The sequence below is a fragment of the Tetrao urogallus genome, assembly GCF_951394365.1.
Source record: "Tetrao urogallus genome assembly, chromosome: 2".
Lineage (NCBI taxonomy): Eukaryota > Metazoa > Chordata > Aves > Galliformes > Phasianidae > Tetrao > Tetrao urogallus.
Genome location: NC_136814.1, coordinates 46160015 through 46183140, shown reverse-complemented (window position 1 = coordinate 46183140; position 23126 = coordinate 46160015). Strand labels below are relative to the sequence as shown.

General features: G+C 34.1%; 1 protein-coding gene across 1 annotated transcript in view; it reads right to left on the bottom strand.

Moving 5' to 3' along the window:
• ADGB (androglobin) overlaps positions 1–23126 on the bottom strand; it is a gene marked incomplete at both ends in the record, with an annotated part of 73475 nt that overhangs the window by 32460 nt on the left and 17889 nt on the right. The window contains 12 exons of the mRNA XM_079550110.1: positions 66–207; positions 1782–1884; positions 3140–3203; positions 4159–4327; positions 7833–7863; positions 11355–11499; positions 12851–12941; positions 13891–14068; positions 15909–16003; positions 17850–17978; positions 19106–19293; positions 20989–21075. Coding sequence (XP_079406236.1) covers positions 66–207; positions 1782–1884; positions 3140–3203; positions 4159–4327; positions 7833–7863; positions 11355–11499; positions 12851–12941; positions 13891–14068; positions 15909–16003; positions 17850–17978; positions 19106–19293; positions 20989–21075 — 1422 coding nt within the window. The remainder of the gene's footprint in view (positions 1–65; positions 208–1781; positions 1885–3139; positions 3204–4158; positions 4328–7832; positions 7864–11354; positions 11500–12850; positions 12942–13890; positions 14069–15908; positions 16004–17849; positions 17979–19105; positions 19294–20988; positions 21076–23126) is intronic.

Sequence of the window (23126 nt, the reverse complement as noted above, 5' to 3'; positions counted from 1 at the left end):
AAGGTAAAGGATTACCTGAATCCCTAGGTAAAAAAGAGCCTTCAGGAGCAAAGCCTCATACGTACCCAACAGGGAGATTTAACACAGTAGCTTTGGTTGCGTATGTATGCATCTTTAGCACAAGTTCCCCCGGAGTCACACATTTCCAAGAGAAATGTTCAACCTTCAGCAGAGCCTTTGAAATACTAGAACCTTCTTGTTTAGCAGCTATAATAAGAAAAAAGGGGAAAAAAAAAAAAAAAAAAAGGGGTGGAGTGGGGTGCAGACTATAATGGTAAAGTTATCATAAATACAGAACTCGTATTTACAGTCTCTGAAATCTTCACATAGGCTTTGGTAACTCAGAGAAAAGAGACAGAAAAGAAAAGAAACTCATAGGTGACAGAGAAGATGTAACTATTTTTCAGAAAACTATGGTTGAAGCAAGGTACTGGAAAAACGTGTAAATTAAACATCTTCCAAGACACTTAAGTTCCTTCTAACACTCCTTAAAAATGCATTCTGTCCACATGTAAAGGAAGTAAACATCCATACAAAGCTTATGTTCATATTATAGATACTTTAAGTATACTTTTGATTATATTTTGATTAGTTTTTGTTAGGAGGGTTACTTTTTTTTCGGGGGGGGGGGGGGGGGGGGTTCTAATTGGTTCTAGCTGCTTTACTCCTGAAGTAATGCCTGACATTTGAATGTCTTTCTAACTTAATCTGATTGTCATAACAACCAATAGCTTCATTGTGCGCTAATGTTTGTATTCCATTGACATAATCAAATGTATATTCAAACCATCTAAGTTTCTGGATCTTGAAATAATCTCTCTTTAAATATAATTAAGAGCTTACAGTACATTGGTTTAAAAATCAGTTAAAAAATCAACTCTAGTCATATTGTAGACTTTAGTGCATTTTGATCAGTTCAGACATAAAGATTTCAGGAACAGAAATTACGCAGATAAAGATAAATAACACAAGGAAATCCATAACAAAAAGATACTGATGAAAAACATGCAGCAAACCATAACAGTAAGGAGATCCTTTCAAGAATATATTCATCTTCCATATGAACTAACAATAACATGTTGCTTGGATTTCAAATACATTTCTAAGAATCTGTTTGCCTACTTAACGATAAGCTGCCAAACACAACAGCACAGACATTACAGTACACACTTGCAGTCTGGAAGGCCAACTGCATCCTGAGTTGCGTTAAAAGAACCATGGCCAGGAGGATATGGGAGGTGATTGTCCTCCTCTGCTATGCCCTTATGAGGCCCCATTTGGAGTACTTTGTGCCTAGACCCCCAGCACACAAAAAGATGTAGAGCTGTTGAAGTGGTTTCAGAAAAGGACCATAAAGGTGACTAAAGGGCTGGAGCATCTCTCCTACGATGAAAGGTTGAGGAGGAGAAGACTCTCGAGAGACCTCATTGCTGCCTTATAGCACTTGAAAGGAGCTTACCACAAGGAGAGGGACCAACTCTTTACATAATAGTGATAGCACAGGGGGGAGTGGTTTCAAATGTAATAAGGGAGGTTTAGGTTAGATGCCAGGAAAACATTATTTAATCAGTGGGTGGGAAGGCACTAGAACAGATTTCCCAGAGAGGCTGTAGATGCTCCATTCCTGGAACTGCTCAGGGTCATGTTGGATGGGGCCCTGAGCAGCCTGATCTGGTGGGTGGCAGTAATGCCCACAATAGGGGGCTGGAATTTTTAAGGTCCTTTCCAACCAAAGCCACTCTATGATTCTATGAATATTCACTTTTCTGCATTGGCCTTACCTGCAGTGTCATCCCAGCATACTAGTGCAGAAAAACTAACCAGAATTTCAACAGGTGTCAGACTGTCCACAAGTAAATAATAGGAGACTCGACCGTCAGTTGACTGTATAGAGGAAGAATAAGTTCATTTTTATTTTTTATTGAATGTTGTCTGCTCACGCACTTTTCCATTCTCAACTTTAATACGGAATTCCTATGCAAATACAATAAATTATAAGATAACTCTGCTTATTCCTAGAAATTCTTCAAAGTCTGATGGTGAATGAGCTCCTTTGCTACTGATCTGTCTTAATTTGTGTTACATTTTCTCAGTCGTATCAATATATTTTCGGTGCTTCATCCTAGAATGCTATATATTGCTACTTCTTTCATAGGATAATATAAAAGTGTTCTTTTGTAACTTTGAAACAGAATTTTCCTGTTAGTTTATACAACTCAAACATATCAACTTAAAGAAAATGGTGTTACAGTAGAAGGTGATTAGGTACGTTTTAGCACAACAGCACACAGTGTCACGTAGACTTCAGGTTAATTATAGTTTGTGAAAATATATCATGAAATGTTTCAAAAAAATTCTTATTATGCAATCATAAATATAGAGAGGTATAAAATCGAAGGTATACTATAGTTATGAAGCATAAACTATGTAGTTAACCTTCTCAGTATAGAGTTTTACATTAAATTCATGCCTAGAGTTTGCACTTCAGAACTCTATAATTACACTTCAGTTAGAGTATGAAACTGGAGCTGGAACAGGATATTCAAGCATGTTGACTAACCCTCTGATAATAGAAACTAATAGCAGGTTTAAAGAAATACTGTAATTTTATGCAATTAAGGATATTTCTAATCCCCACAATAGAACCTCATGCATATCACCATAGGACTTAGCATGTACAGAGAAAGTATAAGGCTAAGCTAAACAGACTTCTGATTTGGGTATTAGATGACAGGTGAAGATGAAGGAAGAGAATTGAAGAAGGGATTCTGAAGCTGAATCATCACTGAATTTAATTGCTGTTTTCACTGAAGATTTAAAAAAAAAAAAAAGATGGAGATGCAATTCAATGTAGTATATACTCTCACTACTAATGTTGATGAGTTGCATACTCCATATTTTTGAATTTATTCTGTAATGGCAATTTCTAACATATTTTTTTCTTGATTTGAACACAGAGAAACACTTCCAGGTATTTGCTAGGAAAATAATCTGTAATAATCCTAACACATTATTACATTTTCAGTAATAGTAGTTCTACACAATGTACCAACTACGCTTAGGATATATGTATTATCTAATTACCCTAAGTTTTAACAAAGACAAAAAAAAGTACACAAAAAATTCAATAGTTATGTACCTTAAAATCTGTCTTCTGATAGTTATAAGCATATGTATGTGGCTTATGAAAAACATATAGGTTCCTAGGAAGACAAAATATATATATTATGTATTTCAGATAAATATCTGTTCCATTACATAAGTTTTTAATTAGTACATGCATTATAATCTTCCATAAGTCACTCAAAGCTATTCCTCACAAATGGTTCAGAATTATTAGTTTCATTAAAGGTCAATACAGTTCACTTACAACGAAATCAGCTGATAATAACTTATACTTTTGCTGCATTTCTACAGTGCTGTATTGGAGGGCAGGCCATTGGTTTTTCTTATTAACCTATAAACTGTAAGTTGTAACAAGTTAGTATTTTTTAAGAATTTTCATGCTTAAAAGCTACTGCAATAAGTTAATAATGAAGTGTCACTGTAAGGAAGAACTCTTTTGTAAAGTTTATTAATGCCTATTCTCAATTTTCTAGTGCTTTCTTACTCACAGAAACTTTTTTTTAAGTCTACAAATCATATCTGAAATACATTAATATTAAACAAACTACATGATTTTTGAAATAATAGATTTTTTTTTTTTTTTTTAACTTGGTGGGAAAATATTAAGTTTCTTTTCTGGAGCAAATGCAGAAGATTTAACAACCTTTATTGCTTTGTAATAGTGATGTTCAGACACAGAGTTTGATCAATCAGTGGCTAATGCATCTGACATAGGAGCACCTTAACTGCTATGTGTTTCAAGACCTGCCATCTTCCACCCACGTCACAGTGTGGCATATGCTTTGTGAAGCAGATGGTTATGCTCTCCAGTATTCTAGAGGGCACATGCAAGGCACCCTAGTGCTGCATCTACAGATTCACTGTCAACAGGAACAGGGTCTGAAGAGAAGCCTTGGAACTAACCTGAAAGGCAGGAAAACTATACAGAAAAGGTCTGTGAGGTGATGCAGGTTTAATACAGTCACTTTTCATATTTTATCACTGTTACACTGTATATTGTATGGAATACAACACAAAATTTCTGTTCCTTACTGGAAACAAACACAGAAGTCCTCAACGCTAATCCAGGTTTCCTTGGAAACAGAAGTTTTTTCTGACTTGATTTCTTCCTTTAATTCATCCACTGCATTGCTGTTCATAACAGCATCAGCTGTTTCTGACATTTGTTTTGCATTAGAACTAAAATTCTCGTGCAATTCTTCTGCAGACATAGGAAGACACACAGATTCAATACACGGGCAACAAATACATTAAAGTAAAATCATTCTTATGTAAAAAATTATCCTAAAATCACCAGGGTTTTTCCATACATCTCAGAGTTTACAAATAATAACTATAACATTAACCTAAAAAGATCAAAAGATGACTAAAGCAATTCTGTATAGCGTTTTGTGGCTTCCATCTGAAACTGCTTAAGTATTCTGTCTCATTATACCATTACAAATGAAACTGCGCACTGGAATCTTTAACATGAGCATTAAAACATTGAATCCACTGCTTCTGTTCAGTGAAAAGCTAGTGTGGCATTGTAATTTTTATAACCCACAGAAAACATAAAGGCCTATCCTTGCTGCTGGAACTCAGAATCCCTGTGATGCTACTCACATTAGTCAGTCGAGCTACTTGTTAATAGAATTTAATTTCAATAATGTTAATTAATTTTCCTGAGGGAAAAATCAGAAATCTCACTATTGTCAGAATCATTCCAAAATACCTACACAGAATATCATGTATATACATTTTGTAATAAATCAATAACACTTTAAGTTGCAATGTAATTTCACAATCTCTGCCTTTACTCTATGAGATTCACATGAATCGTTATAGATGTTACTCAGTCTTCTCCATAAAATTTTAAGCATAGCCCAGAGCAGCTGAGAATAGTAGAATATAACAGTTGAAACATTAGCAGCTGTTAACTCAGAATGCTAAGAAAAAAGCTGAGTTAATACCCAAACACACCCATATGACAAATAAGAAAGCTAATTAGAAAAATGTATAATTTATTTTTGAGTATGTGTTTTAATATTTCATGTTCATAGAAATGCAGTGATCTTCTGGATAATAATGAGCTTATAAGATGGAAGTGATTGTAATTATTTTGCAACTATCTGTCAGGAATTGAAAGGAATATAATGGAAGGAAATGTGCTATAGTCCCTTTTTTTTCCCTTACGGGAAAAGTGCCTGAAAGCTGTAAAATGTAGGCTTCTCCCAAGATTTGTGTAACGTGGGTTTTGGGCCTCCAGTGAAATAACCAGCATTTGTCTTAGAAACCTGCCTGTTGTAGAGACTATGGAAAGGGGATCACCGGAGTATAACTATATCCCATAGTTCAGGAGCTGTGTTAAACAGTGTTGCTCCTCTGTTCATTCTGAACACAGGGACTAGAGTGCTATCAACAGACATTGTTCAAGATCAGCTGAGTCAATAGATTTCTAAGCTTTCAAATAAAAGATATGCTTCACCTTCTTTAAAAGTCAACAGATAAACCTTTCTGTTCTGTTTCATTTATATAGACTGGGACCAGAGGGAACATAACCTTCCAAGGGCAGCTAAAGGAAAGCAAAACCGAAATGGCTGAACTTTCCCCACTTTTCTTTGAAGAAACAGTGAGAATCTTGTGAGAACGTCATCAAAAAAATGCATTTTTTTTTTCCATTTTTTTTACTATGTATACCAAAGATAATGCTGTTCAAAGCATTATTTCCTGGAATCATACAGAAACACAATTCCAAAAACTCTTCATATGACTTGTATGCAAGAAAGGGTACTTCCAAGTATGAAAAACTGCAAACAGTAGGTGATATATTGAAGATACCAATATAAGATACCAAGATATCTAGAGATCCAGATCTCTGGAATAAAACGGTAACTACATTTCAGCAAATCTAAAGAGCTGCTCTGTACAAATCAGTATTTTAAGGCTGACATATGGAAGATAATTTCAGCAACTAATTGCCTGTAATTATAATACAATTTATTCCTTGAAAAAAAAATGTAAATACTAAATACAGAGGGATATAAAATGGGGTAAGTGAATGATTAATTGAAAGGCAAAATAACTTGCTCCAGGCAGAACATCAGACCAATTTAGGATTTTTTGAGGAGGTAGGATTTCTTGATAAAAACACTAATTTTTAGATAATGAAATGCAATAGGTATAACTTAGCCAGATTTCAGGAAAGTAGCTGATTTGATATCATGCTGATATTTATTAGCTAAACTGAATATGATGAGATTTGGTATAAAAAGTGTAAGCAGTGTAATAAAGAGAGCAGTAATACTTATGCAAACGTAAATGCTTGCATTAGGAACACAGAAGAATTTTATTAAGAACTGGAGGCATATACATTGGAATTGATGAGTAAACTCAAGTTCTCTGCTCATTAATAAATTACAAACTGACATCAAACCATCCTTATCTCACAAGCTCAAAAAAGCATATTGGTTCTCAAAAAAATATCAGCATATACAGAGAAGTGCCACTGCATTAGTAGCAATTCATCAGGGCTCCTGTACTAATCAGGGCTAACCAGGACTGTGGCAAATAATATGAACTGCAACATCAGACCTGTCAAAAAACAGCACCATCTAATTATGCACTTAACACGCACATTCCTACTACTTTCCTACAATGTATCTATTGACTGGGCGATCCCTCAGTGACTTGGATGACCTTTGGAGTGAAAGAAAAGTTTGCTCAAATTATTAACGTTATGTTGCATCAGTAAGTTGATAAAACTTCTCTATGATCCATATGATCACAGATTCTGATGCAACAAAAGGATATGGAGACATTCGGAATGATACTAATATTATAAAAGTGGATCATTTTATTATTCTAGAACCAATCTGTACACTAATTTGTAATCTTTTCTACAAGGGGCATTTCCTTACCAGGCTTTCAAGTAAACAGAACATATAGCTGTCTGGCTACCAAGATGCACCAATTTTAGAATCAATAATGACAACAAACAGTTCAGCATTCCAGCATATGTATGGCAGGCTTTAAAGAGCCATCTATTGCCAACTATTATATTTCCATTGGGTTTTGGGCCAGAGCTAAAACAGGTAATGAGCTGTGAGTTAATAACTGAAGGATTACATTTCCAGCTCATTAACTTATAGAATTTTGATACAGTGAGATTTCCCTGTTTTGTTTCTATTTACTGAAAATATAAAAATCCTACAAAGAAATAACAAGAAAAGACATTCTAGCACTACAGTGGTTGAAACGATTAAATGCTTTTACAAGTACAATGTTAAAATAATGTTCTTTGCCTGTACTGAGCATATGTCTCTTGCTTATTTTCCATCTGCACACTCTTCAAACCCTAAAAGACTAAAAACAAAAATGCAACATTTATTAAAATTGAAGTTGTCCTTTTCTCTTTTACCTCAGAGAAAACAAAAACAGTTCACGTTGTTCAGGAACGGAACTCTGTGTACAAAATCCAGTATATTTTATGGAGAATAACATTCCAATATGAAAAGTGTAATTTTTTCAAAATATTCCTGGGAGTTAGGGAATTTTAAATACCAATATGAGGACTCCAATCTGCAGTTACACCCATTCTTTGAAGTGTTTACGACCAGAACCCATAAACGCATAAGACTGATTATATTCTTAAAATGAAGATTAACAGTGAAATCAAATAATATGAGAATGGCAGAAATCTGAATATGAATTTCAAAAATATTTACCTCCAGTGCGTCTCTCTGTTTTATGCTGCTCCTATATGAGGGGGAAAAAAAAAGTGATTCTAATTTTGCATCATATTTTTAAAGAAAATATTTCCATTCTGCATTAGTCCTTTCTGAGCTATAAGAAATGAGCTAGCACATTATCTCTAAAGGAAAAGGAAAATGAAAGCTAAGGGTATCCTTTCCTAGAAACATACGTATGGGATAAAAATGATCAACATGCCTACTCCTCTAGTATTAAAAACTTTATCTGACACTACTGTTCTTCAACAAGTTCTATTCCAAGAAGTAATTAATTGCACTCTAGATGTGGTTCTATTCTATTTTGTTTTCATTCTTGGAGAGTTTATAAAGGTCTCTTCTGACAAGAATCTCTTGTGCATCTACAACTGCCAATTGAAACATCATACTTGATTGCTACAGTATTTTTGGTTTTGTATCAGCAGCATAAATAAAAAAATATCTGCAATTTTTGATAGCTTGTTTGCAAACTTTAATCTGGCCATTGCCTTTTCAAAGCTAGAGGAGCTGAATTAACATGACTGAAGATGAAATCCAGTTAGCCTGCCTTGAAAGTCCATTTTGCACTAAGCTATCAGTGGGTTAATTGGACTAACTTTACCTTTGCGAAGGAAAATAGTGAAGCCTAGAATGTCTGTTACAGATTTTGCAATCATCTTTTCACTCCAGCTCTCCACTTAACAAACACTGTCACCTCCCCTCCACCCAAAATCCTCATCTATATTCATTTCTGTCTATGGCAGAAGTGCTAATGCAGAAGTTGACAGCACTGAGCATCTACATAAACGTGGTAATTTCCTGCTTAAAAATGAAAACAAAGTTATTGATGCTCAGTATAATACAACATGAAATTCTACAAACTGGCAATAAGCTAGTTATTTGAGGATACTGAGGTTGTTCTTTCAGCATTTGCTATTTCTAATCAGATATGTAATTATTTATATGCATATTGTTATTTTCAGCTTCAAAACTAGAGAAAGAAAACTCTCCAATAATAAATCTCCTAAAGATACCCATAGTTTTTTTTAAATTAAAACATTCAAGATGGGAAACAAAGAAGATTATTCTGCAAGTTAAAAACTTTATTTTTTCATCAGTTAAAATGCAGTTCTACCTACATACCACAGCTATTAATGGCCTCAACATTTTTCAGATGGTAGTTAAACTGAGGCAAAGGCAAGGTTCAAGAACAAGTTAACTAGCTGCTCATAACTTCTTACATTTCACCTCTGAATCAGACTGCCCTCAGACTAAATCATATTCACGTCTTCTTACCACTTTTTTCGATCACTATCTCTCTTTCATGTGTTTTCTTACTCACCCTTGAATTTCCTTGTTTGCACGCCTTAATCTGACAGAGCAGCTTTCTACAATCAGAATGGCTCTTAACTCCAAGACCAGAGGAGAAAAGCAAGGTGATATTCTAAACTGTTTCTATGCCTGTAGCAAACAGATGTCTATTACTTCACAATTAACTAAATCTGCATTTGTTCAGCTATAGGGACAGAAGTAACCCAACCAATAATTATAATACTATTTACAGACCTTTTTGTCCTGCTGCTTTTGTAATAGTTTTTTGTAATTTGCCATAATTAAAAACACTTCTTTTAAAAGAACATGAAATATGATTACATATATTGTTTGTAAATGAGCACAGAATGCAGAGTAGCCAAAAACATCTTATTGCAAAGAACTTTCCTTCACTACGGCACTGCCTTATTTTTAACTAATAAATACCCAATAAATAATATCTAAACACATGTACACTTTCTACACATACAATGGGCACAGAACAGTGCAAGAAGAAATGAGTTTCAGATCTGAAATATAAAAATTACATTATAATATATTCTGAAGAGTAAACATGTAAATAAGTACTCCAAAATTATATAGCAAAATATTTTCCTTTTACTTCAAATTTTACCAGAATTAATAATTGAGTTTTCTTTGTCTATGAAGATACCTAATACTGTCTTCAGCAGTATGCCTGTGGTCTTCAAACACATTATGCAACTCTATTCATCAAGTTACTGTACCTCAAACAAATTTCAGAAATATTACTGCATGCATATTTATCAGTTTGTCCAAGAAAGAGACTGCAGAAGTTTTAAAATAATTGAGTCATCTTTTCTACAAGATTGTAAAGATCAGCATTTTGAGGCTGTTTTCCCTTCATGTAGCCCTTTGGATGGACATATTTTATAGAGTCTTTTAAAGAATTTTCTATACTGTAATCATATTGAACGTAAAAAGCACTACTTGGGACAGAAATAAAAGCAGACAGGAATAACTGCAGTAAACACAAGTCGGGAGCACATCTTTTCCAAAATATAATTGTTTTTCTGGTTAGATGCAGATTTTTAATTGTATTGAAAGGCATTTTTATACATACTAGGCAGCTTTTCCCCTTCAGTTTTCTAAAAGTCAAAGGAAGAAATGCTATCAGATGCTCTTATGACCACTGTTTGCCACACTAAGTATGAAATTGATGAGATAATGGCACTGACAATCTGGATTTGTTTGTAGATGTTGAGTAAATGAAACTACATTCATCAAGCTTTGTTTGTTTGAATATTTAAATCTCTATTTATCTTGCTGCAAATCAGTTTTCTGTATAAAGTATTATACATGAAATAGTGTGTTATCCAGAAAGTCTTTGTTTGAAAGCATCCTTCGTTCAAAACATAAGGTTTAAATACTACATCGAGCCTTCTGTTGGAGGCTTATTTAAAAGCAGACTTTGGTAGTATATGTAAAGAACAAGGTACAAAGCAACTTAAAACAAAACTGACAACAACAAAAAATAGCCGTTACATCTGCCGAAAGTAATTCTAGTAACATCCCACTGATATTAGGTAAGATTCATATTGCCTGTCTTGGAAAACTACAGTGGAGACGAGTAACTAGTAATCCTTAGCGACTGGCATTTTCCTCTGTGGAGGCACTTGGCAAGCAGTGCTGAGCATGCTGCCTCTACCTAGTGAACTTCTGGAGGAATGTGGCTTTCAATGAAGAATCATGTAAGGATGTGATTTAAGGCATGTGTTTACAAAGTTTACATTTTTCAAGTTGCCACGTACCATCCTTCACTGCAGCTGAAATAGCATAATTGAAATACGAGAGTCCACGAATCAAACACTTATAAAGACATGATTCTCACTAAGACTGTCCCATCAAATATATTTTAAAGTGCAAAATAAAAATATTCTATTGTATTAGCATGTTACTTTTAGAATCTAAAGAATAAGTAATAAAAAATGACTTTTAAATGAAAAGTATTAGCAAAAGATCTCCCATGCATCAATAAAACTAGTAACTGGATCAGAGGGAATTTACTGAAATATGGCAGGGTGGGTGAGGAAGCTTACAAAGGTGTCTTTTAAAACCTATATTTAAGAATTAAGTATTACCTATTTCTTCTTTCACTGTCTTTAGAAACATAAAACTAGGCCAAATAAAAATAAATAAGTAAATAAGAAAAAAAGAAAATTAAATGATTACCTGAGAATAATCTTTCACATTTGAGCATCTCCCACTTTGATTCATTTCCATATTACTGTCATCTACATTTTCATTGCTTTCAGTGACAGAAGGCAGATGGGTCATCAAATGAAATCCTTTTTGGATGGTAGACTGTGTGAAGGAACTAAATAATAAAAGAAAGCTCAGATGCTTTAACCCATATATTTGCTTTCAAATCGCAGATTTCATAACTATTTTTTTTTTTAAACAGAATTCTATCAAAATAACTTGTATCTCCTTTATTTCAATAGCTTAATAAGGCAGTACAAAATGTGTATATATTTATATATATATATATTCCTTATAGTTACTGGCTTAGTACCACACACATACATGTGTTTGTAAGATGTGAACTGTTGCCTTCTTCAATAATCTTCAACAAAACAAAATCCATGCCAGCTGATGAAAACCAGATGATAATACCAGAAATGAAAGCCCGTAGAAAGAAAAACAAATACAAAGATAGGGCAAAAAAGTTTGAAACATAAGGCCAACTCTGGCCATAATAAAAGGAAATTCTGCCTCTGGGTTCAGTGGAGGCAGAAGTAAAAACTGAAATATAGAAACATAGAAGTAATTCCAACCAAGTTAAGCAATTTAGGAAAGCGATATCAAAACAATGGTGCAAACATGCAATTAGATGTAATTGTGTTGGCAACAATGAAGAACAGAAAAAACGTTGGTGTTATCTAACTCCTGTCTTAAGGATTGATATAACGAAACTTCAAGATCCTTAGTGATAACAGCATTACAATTATCATCCCTTTGAGTGCTTCAAAAAAACGTTATTAGAATAAAAGCAAGAGAAGAAAAACAAGTTCAGCCCCAGTTATGTATAAAAGTCTTTCATCGCATCTAGGTGGCTATGTTACTTGAACAAAATGCCAATATTCCTGCTACATATTTTTTGTTACTGCCTTTAATTAAATCACAAGAGACTAAATTAGAGGATTGCCATGGAAACTTAGACTGTCTAATAAATCATCCTCAAGTAAATGGTGTAAATTGATTATAAAGGAACTCATTAAATATGGAAAACAAATAAAATATGCTAACATACAAATATTACATCATCTTAATTTTTACTCTCTCTTTCCTTCAATAATGCATTTATGCATATTGCTTAAAATATTTATGTGTCTTTATTCCTACAAACAACTAATTTACTGTATTTTAACCAGCAAAAAGCATCTAAATCAGCAAAAGAATATCAGCAAAAGAATATTCCCAGAGTATTTCACAATAATCCAAAGTCATTTCTAAAATGGTCATATGTTGCTCTTCAAAAAATATCTAACTGATGTATTATCAACCCAACCAATCACTATGACTGAAATGCAGACTATGACAGAACCTGTCAAATATGCAGTTTCTTCAGAGTACCTACAGCTGTATGTAACAAAAATTGCACATGTATTTTTACAGCAAAAATTACTAACAGTGTAATGTTGCTGATAAAACTATTGAATACTTACATATCTTTGGGTATTTTGATAGGACTGAATTTGTGATTTAAAAAAAGGCTAGCAATCTCAACATACTGTTCAGGTTTCTCTAACACAGGTTCTGGGAAAAAAAAACGAAACAACTTGTTAAATATATATTCACATGAAATATTTAATACTTGACACATGATTTCCATAGGTGATTACTCACCCCTAAATAATTTTATTAGGACTTCAGGAAGTAATATCCAAGCACCATGGCATGGTCTTGAATAGAATCATAGAATAATAGAAAGGCTTGTGTTGGGCCCATCCAGTCTGGCCTTGAACACCTGCAGGGATGGGGCATCCACAACCTTTCTGGGCAGCCTGTTCCAGCACCTCACCATATAGAAGAATATGTCATATAGACATAGAATGTCTATAGAATAGAATGACCAGGGTGGTTTTAGCTGATGTATCACAGGAAAATAATGCGCTTAACGCTCTGACCCTCAGCTTGCAATGTATTAGAAGTGTGTTCAGCCTACCTGTAAATGTATAAAAGTAGCCCAGAACTAAAGCAGGACATTCTGCCTTTGTTGATTTCCTGCTCCTTATGCCAGTCTATTTTATTAGCATGCCTGTAAAGCCTTCATATTCAAGCTAGCTCATACTATGTACTTAATTTCATTGTGCAGAACAGATAAGCCCCAGAATAGATTTAGCCTTAAAACTATTAACAGTTGCAGAAGGACTACTTTCATACTTCAAATGTACAAAAGGTATTCAGAAGCTTTCATGGCTCTGCGTTGGAGTTTCTGATTGCTCTGATAACATTCCCTCTTCATTTTCTCCAGTACCAAAGACTAATTTCTTGGAGACAGATTAGACACTTCTCAAAGCATTTAAGAAATAACAGATCTAAATAGATCTACAGTGAAGTATTATAAAAACAGCAAAAAATAAAAATAAAAGAGAGAAAAAGTAATCCCTAACACAGTTCTTTATAAATTATGCTAACATAACTATATCCTTGAGAATGCTTATAATGACGAACGTGTATTTTAAAATTGATTTAATAGACAAACCTTGAGGTTCAGATTTTGCAACAGTTGTTTTTTTCTGACGGAAAAGCTTCCAGGGAGCAACTGGTAATGCTGGTTGCTTTGCGGCTTCCAGGGAGCAGGATCTAGTTCTAGTAACCAAGACAGGATGGCTGTATGCTTGTGAAAGCCCATACTGTCTCAGCTTCTCTGAACAATCAGTCTACAAAACATGGAAATAAAACCTGATTGGCGATAGCTCTCCTTTCTCATAATCTCTCATGAACAAACAGAATGCACAGAGAAGTATCCAGTGGTTTGGGTAACAAATAAAATGAAAAAATGGCTTGACAGAATTATCCAAAAGCAATTAGGATTGATATTCAGCATAAAAGGTATAATTGATTACTTAGAAGTGTTTACATATAGTTTACTTTTTGTGAAAGATTCACCTCGTTTTTGAACTTCTCTGTACAATTGTATTCCTTTAGGTGCTACAGAAAGCACAAGTGGAGATAAGCATAAGTAAGAAAAGTACACTGACAACATTTTGCTTTAAATAAACATGTCACAGGTAGTTTTTCTTTTCTGAAACAAGTCCTTACTTCATGCTGAATTTATAAAGAAGCAGAATTCTAAAAGTGACAGGTCTTTTAGATAATTTGTGATGTCTTCATAATGTAACATCAATTTGAACAAATATGCCATTAAAGTCAAGTTTTATCTCCTGGTTAATTTACAAAATGCATTGAAGGCACTACAGCTGAGCTTTCTAACTGAAGCCCCTAGCAAAGAACTTAAGAGCAGTTATAGATGTGGACATTGAGTGGTGCTCTTCCCATTAAAATAACAATGCTTCGGTACACAAGTTTTTTTTTTTTTTTTTTTTTCCTCTGCAAAAAAGTTCTGTTTCAAGTTTTATGTAGCTTTACTTTGTTTTCAAAAAATACACCTTATTTCAATTGCTAAATAAATCAGTAATTTCCTGATTGCTCCTCCTCATTACCACGTGTTCCTCAGGTGGCACAATTACAAGCGACGCAGAGCAGACTGTGGTTGTGATTGTCAGAGATATTTAAAAGGAGAGGATCAAATAAAATTACATTAAACGCTCTAAGGTACTCAGGCAACATATTTCTGCATTTATAGAGGTATATTATGAGTGTGGTGACTAGCTACACACACATCCAAACAACTTAAAAATGAAAGCAAAAACATCTGAAATTAAAAAGGATTTGAAAGAAGACCAGATAGATGCTGTAAAGGAAAACTTGTCAGTTGCCGAGTAGAAGACACAGTTGAATGAAACAAACTATTGAGGGCATATAAACTAGAAAGCTCAGCCAAAGAGGAAAATGCAAAATGTTTGGAGTGAAATTCTGGTACAATTACAGACAATAACAACATTTCTGCAACAATTCCTTCCTTTTTCTAAACTGTAATTTCCATTGTTGAAGCACTGCTCAGCCCCACAAAGAAAGCCTGAAAATGGGCTTTATTAAAGGAGGACCACAGTAAATCCACTACATTTCTATATCTACTCTTACCTTCCATCTTCCTATCAGTCTTTACTGAAATACTGTTTTAGACATATAGATTCCTCTACCTCATCCTATTTGGTCTGCCATGATGAAATACTCTTTTCCAGAAATCTCTGTACCCTAAAAAACTGCAGCCAAGTCTGAGAGCAAAGGCCTCAGATGGCAGGAAATACATAACCCCCATGTCACTGTTCCCCATTTGCTTTTTTGATTACTAATACCCTTTCCATTCAGAAGCATCTCATCATGATGCATTTTCTCATTCCATGCCTTGTTGTCCAGAGACTTCAGCTCTTAAGATGTACGTGGAGCATAACTGAAAAATAAGCAGGGTCATGGCAGGAAAACACATGACCAGAATCTAAGAGGATGTAAGTAAAAAAACTGAGTCGATAATCACTACCCGGTGTCTGTTTGACTACATTAATTATTATCATTATTTTTTACAGTGCAATTGTCACTAAATTAAACATTCTGATAATAAACATATAACGCTTATTTTCTCCAAGGGTACAGGATTACCATCTGAACTAAGGAAAAAATCTTCTCTTCAGACAAATGTAATGGTATACAGCCAGCATAGACTGCCATTTCTGGATGGGTTGGCACAGAAGGACCTACGGAGAAAACAAAATGTTTCAGAACAAGTTCAATCATAAATAAACATTGTGATCCATCCGTTATTCAGCTTTCTCTGCCTTGTTTTCATTATTCTTCTTTCTGACAGTTATTTCATTCAAAACGTGATTATTATAAAAATAAGAGAATGGTTTCGGAAGAGAAGCCATGGATGGAAAAAAAAAAACAACAGCATCATTTTAATCAAACAGCTCTTATATATTTCACAGTTTTTATAAAAATGAATAACAAAAACTACAACTTCAAAATACAACAGGTCAGAAGTTGCTCTTGTACATATTCTTTTATTTCTCTTCAAAATTTAAAAATACTGGATACTAGCATGAAGTACACTGATTGGCAAGTACTCGTTAAAGGCCTCTCACAAGTGACAAAAAAGACTGATTTTACCAACAAAAGGATCGAAAACCTGAGCTCTAACACTTCCTACTGACAAGTTTGAAGAATGAGGTAACATTTTGGAGAAACAGTGGTCAAAAGCTGGAGTTACTGCCCTTAATCTGCCAAGGAGATAGGAAAATTAGGTAATTATAGCTGGTGCTTCAGGAATTGAGGGGGTCCCCTATACAGTTTGTTACCCCTAGACATCTCTTGTACTAGGCAACCACACAATCTTCTCACATCTATAACTGAAAGAAGCCACTGTTACCTCAGAATGATAAAGAGAAACCAAGACTGGCTGATAGCCAGTACAAAAATGCTGAAGAAAAATATTAGAAGTCTAAAACCTATAGCATTATAAATATGGATGTGCGCTTCCACCTGAAGGTCATCTCATAAAGAAGTATATCAATTTATCCACGTCTTTCCTTAGTCAACTAAGGAAGCATGCAAAGACAGCATTTTAGTGTAGGCACTGTGACACCTGGCATAAGGTTTTATTTTTGCTCCTTTCAGTTCCACTTCAAATGTTGGATAACTATTTCCTAATTTTATGTATGCCTATTGAATGCCAAACTGGAAGTTGCTTTAGGAATAAGTTCCTTTATGTGTGTGAAATGAAATAAGACAATGCTGTTTGCGTACAAAGAAAAAAAAAATGGAAATGAGAAGAATGGAAAAGGAGAGTCGGCATGTGGCTGGAAAGTACAATTTATCAGACTTTTAAAAAGCCATTTACTTAGAAGATATCAACATCTTTTCCTCAAAGCTGTAACACATCAGCATATTAAATACTTTTTTGGGAATTCCACTTCTTGATAAAATATATGTTGATAGTATGTCAGAATGCGCAAAGCAAGACTTAATTTTTAGAGTACTGTGAATGTAACAATATTGAAAAAAAAACTGTAATCAAAACAAAGACATTGTAATCTTTCAAAAAACATTGTAATCTTTAGAAAGAAAAGTAAATAAAAAATAAATTCCTTAAAGAAGTTACACAGTAATTTCAAATGAATATTTCTGGCCACCCAGCCATTCAGCAAAGAACATTCCTAGTTGTTGAAGGAATATTTCCCAGTTATGATCTACTGACTAAAGTAGAGACTGAAAACAAATTATTACAGAATAAGCTTTGCATTTTTTAGTAAAAAGACAGTTTTCCACTAGAAAAAAATCTTGGTCTTACAAGACTTGCCTGGAGCTTCCGATTGTTCTGTGTAGATTTGCTTTACCTTTCAGCATCAAATACATATTTCCGCAATATTTTCATGTCATAAGTTATATTCATATGTTAGAAGGACTTCAGATTTTATCACAGCTCGTGAAGGTTGCATCAACAATTTTAAAAGAAGTATATTTAACCTTCCCCCAGTTAAGTTAGAAAACAAACAGAAAACAAAGTCTCTTTACATTTATATTTTTAGCTTTGATAGCACTTACTCTCAGCTAAAGATTGAGGAGAACACTGCACTTCTGTTGATGGTTCTGAAGCATGAAGCACTGACTTGTTTTTTTCCTTTTCTCCATCTCTACTTTTCTTCTTCCCAGTTTCTTTCTGCTCTGCTTTTTCTGTGAATCAGAATGAAGATGAAATAGATTTTCTCTTTCAGAGAATTCTGCCAGGAATGTTTCTAACATGACACGGAAGAAGCAAGAGGCAAAACCTTGGACTATAGGAAAAAAACCCCTCAGATTACAGGAAAATATATCTCTAATTTTAGAAATTTGAAAAGTTTAACAGAGCATCCAAACACAGTTTGCAGCCTCAAAGATGGACATTACAGAGCTTTACTTAACATAGCATTTCCCTGATCCTTAGCTATTTCAATTACTGATACAATTTCTAAATCTTAGGCAGCACTAAATTTACAAAATTTTCTGTGAATATACTACTCAGCCCACTGAATGAATGACAGTGCTGTTCTCAGCAACTGCATCTTGCTGCATGTCCATTTCTAACTCTGAAATATCTTCTACACTAATGGGTGAGCTGCAAAATAATAACAAGACCTCCTGAGTAGAGATCTCAGCCAGGTCTCTTTAAAATGTTCCTAAAACCTTTGACATAGTATTTGGGATTCAAAGCTAGCTAGGAAGGTAGTTTTTTCAATGGGAAGAAATAGAAATTTCAGAGTACGATTTGTATTTTTCACTAATATTAAGTGAAATTGCATCCATGCCTAACTTAAAAGTCAAAAGCAGAAGATCAGAAAACTCAGCCTCAAGCACAAATGTTACAGGTACGAATACATTTCTAAGCATCAGTATTTTCATTTAGCATTTCTTGAAGAAAACTAATACCTAGTAGCGTAACAGAATAGTTACCATAAATAAAAATGTAGACAAACATTAGTATGTGGATGTCAGTACACTCTATATGCAATCACTCTTTCTGACACCCATCATGAGATATATATTTTCTGGATGGCCTGAACAGCTGTCTTTGGAGAGACTAACCTCTTCAATTATAATCTCTCTGCAAGGAATACCGTATTCCTTCTGTGAAACACTGCTTCTAGTGAGGTCCATAGTTAAAACACAGCTTCTTTGAATTCACAGCATTGCAAAACATTCGGCAAAACAACAAACCAACAGACTTTCAGGTGGCATAATAAAGATATATAAACTTGAAGACAGGTTATGTTAACTTCATTTACGGTCAACCTGCAAAGATAACACTACCTACAACTACAGACCTTTGCCAGATTTCTCTGCTTTCTCAGGTTTATCTGGCTGTTTGTTCACAGATGAAATTTCATTTTTCAACACTGAGACTTTGGCCTCCTTAGGTTCTGTATTTGCCTGAGAAGTATTCTCATCTGTCCACTTAAATTCTGGCACAATCATTTTCAGAAGGTCCCAGACTTTATCCAAGTATCCAAGCCTTAAAATAAAAATAAACATATATATATATCATATATATATATATCATATATATATCACTGTTAATGATATTTGGAATAAGAATGTCTGATCCTCATTTAGATCAAACTATAGTACATCTGGCAGTCCAACTCTTGGAAAAATTACCGAGTGATTTTAGTAAATAAAACACATTTGCCTGATTTTGTGTGGCAGCCAAGAGGGGAAAAAAAAAAAGTGAAACAATGACAAAATGATCAACAAAACGCCCAACACTTTGTTAACAGACAAATCCATAAGGAAAGAGATGGTGTTTGCAGAACCAAGTAAATTAGACATCTTTTCCTCGAGCTTTCTAGCATATAAAAGTTGTGGCAGGAAAATTTGAAGAGCATTTTGCAAGTACACTGCATAATTATCTGATTCTGGCTCTGTACATTAAAAATGTCTTCTTGAAGGTACTTCCAGAAAACATTTTCCTAACTGTCTCAATACAGGCTGTTCTACACCTCTTCCACTGTTTCCACCATCTACAACAAGGTTTTGACAGGACATTGCAGTTTCTGCTGCATCAGTTCACCACAGAAACACAATGATTCCAGAAATAATCTAAAACTGAAGAAATGATAAATAAGTTTAATGGAAGCTAACAGAAGGAAACTTTCTTTTTACAAGTAAACAACTGGTTGTACAACAGGCTAGACCCATTTTTATATCACTACTGCAAAAATTCTATGGTCTTCACATTTTCTTATTGCATAATTTAATGTTTGCTTTACATGTCAGATTCATGAATATCGTTTTTATTGTTTCTATTTTAAAAATTAACTACATAAAGAAGCAAAATCAAGGTTGTCAGATTTCTAAGTCCATGGAATGCAGACACACTACCAGGTAAAAACCTAAATACATAAAAAAAAAATCTAAGCTGCAAGCATAGCCCACGAGTGCTGAAATAACAGATGAGATTGAGCATGACTGAACTTATTTAATTTTGAAATATTGTCATAAATAAACAATTTAACCTAAACATAAATAAACCAACATTATTATTTCTATATACTCATTAGAGTGTATCTGTCGAACAGCAAAATTAAAAAAAAAGAGCATAAAAAAAAGTCTAGATGGTTAGAGCAGGCATCCCCAGTTATTCATTCGATAAAAATATAGTGATATCAAGCTGTAAAAAAATCAGAATGCCATTATGTGAATGGACTTAAAACTTAAGAAACAAGAAAAAAAGAAATATCGTTATAGGTTGGAAATACTATTTTTGGAAACAAAAGTGTAGCAAGTATTCCAATTTAAAATAAAAGAAATCACATCAGATGGATTACTTTCAAATTCAAATTCAAGTAGTATACTCTTAATGGTACATTAATATATAAAGCTATCAGTATTACTGGCACATGTTTTATATCTTTTTGATCTTGTATACAGATATCTCTCACCCTGTTTTCACCACAGGGTTTGTTATTAATCCAAAATAAATTCATTTAAAAAAGAATAATAATCATAAATAAGTTTACAAGCAACTGAATTACATGCAAATAAAAACACAACAAAACTGCATTGCTTGAAGGCAAGTTCTAGAATTAAAACCTTACAGTCCCCAAAACTGACACTGAAGGACTTCTAGGACTCAGCTTAATTTTCATTATCCTTTATAGAACTATATAATTAACAAGTATATGAATTGTTTAATATAAAAACTTACTGGAGAGGAATAACTTCTGGTATCCACCCAGTCAGTGCATGTAGAACTGTAAATTCCTCCAGCTCTCTTTTCTCATTTTCACGTAAACTGTAAGACAAAAACAGACATTACATAGACCTATATTATAATCAATTCATAGTAAACTCTTAGCCTACACTGAAAGATCATACATAATCAGAAAAGGGAACTGCTTAAAATCAAATAGTTAATGGCAATTTTCCAACCCACAGGTGACTGGCCTACAGGTTCTGTAGGTTTTGCTCCTTTGCCTTTGCATTAAGACTGTTCTATTAGTGCTCCCTCCTGTACAATGGCATCATTTCAACATAGCAATGTACATTTATACCAACACACAGAAAAGTCTCTTTTTGCAGTGTTAGAAAACTGGGTCTGAAATTCCATCATACCCACAGGGGATACAAGTCTAACACTTCCTTTCCCCGAGCAACTGCTCTGACTCCCAGATTTCCATACAACACTTGGATGCATTTCCAGTAGAACACATAACTCTCAAATGGATCTATGCGCAGAGTGGAGTACAAGAGGCTGGAAAGCAGCCCCGTGGAAAGGGATCTGGGGGTTCTGGCTGAAGGCAAGTTGAACATGAGCCAGCAGTGAGTCCTGGTAGCCAAAAGGGCCAACTGCACCCTGGGGTGGGTGAAGCCCAGTGCTGCCATTAAGAGAGGAAAGGAGTTGTCCTCTCTGCTCTGCGCTGTGTGGCCTCACCTCAAGCAGAGTGTGGGTTCATGTGCCACAATGTGAAAAGGATATAAAGCTTTTAGAGAGCATCCAAAGAAGGGCTATGAAGATTTGCACTTTAAAGGCCTTTTTCCTATCAGGCCAAGCATCCTTTTTTTTTTTTTTTTAAAATAAATGCTAGCAAAACATTCTGCAAGCATCTTTTATATTACTGTATAATACATTTTTATCTATAATGCTTACTATTGTTAAAATAAAAGCTCTTTAGCATTCCACAGTTTGATTAGTTCATTTTGTCTTTCAAAGTGTATGTAACAATAATATATAAAAAAAGTTCTTAAACAAAGGAAATATCCAGCAAATAACCTAGAATGTACACTAAATGATTAAACTTCCTTGAGACTTAGTTCAATAAATCTAAAACATTAGGCATAATAAGGTGCAAGACCTGACCTTCAGAATACGCTGTTAATAAAAACCCACCAAAAATAAAATATTGTAACATATACAGTGCTTCATGTTGAAAAACACCACTCCATTGCTTTCCCTCTTTATTCTATTCAAAATTATTAATATTTGAAAGGGCAATTTTTAAGCTAAACCAAAGTATAATTTTTAGAATTTTAAATTACCCTGAAGTACTTCTAAACAACTTCATTTGTCCAAAGTATATTTTTCCTCTCCTACAACAATGAGCTTGAGTGCCTCCTTCTTTTTCTCCCTCTTCTGCTTATGTATTTTGTTTCAACTGTGAATGCGTTCTCCTTCAAAAGTGAGCTGGAAAGTCAGAATGCCCATCAGGATGCACTGCTGCTCCTCTCGAACTGCGTGAAGGAGACTCTCCTTCCTTCCTTTGAAAACAAGATACCTTTTTGCCTACCCCAGAGGGACAAATCTTCTGTCTCCGTAGTCCTTCAACTTTTCCATCTCACCAAACAGGACAACCATCAAGGACACTGCAGATTACCATCTTCAGTCCTCTTGGATCAGATTCCATTATGTCATTTCTTGTAATTCTAGAGCAACTAGTAACTGGTTGTATCAAAAGCTTTTTTTTTTTTTATATACAAATAAGCAATATATTAACTGCCCATATTACATCACAAGCACTACTTCATTAAAACATCTTGAATATTTCCATTTGACAGAAAAAAAACCCACATGTTAAGAGGTTTGTGAATAATGGCAAAGAACTAAAGCAGATTAGGAGATAACACCAGTTTTGTTGCTGTTTTTTGTCTGTTTTGTGTTGTGGTTTTTTTTTTTTTTTTTTTTTTTTTAAGTTTTCTGTGCGTAAGTACACAAACACACGTTTGAAAATTTAAAAAGTACCTTCTGTTCCCACAGAGAGCCTTGCTTTACTGATCTACTATTTCAACTTTCAGAAATGTATTTCTCAGTATAAAACTTTCAGTGAAATATATTCCCCACATGTAATA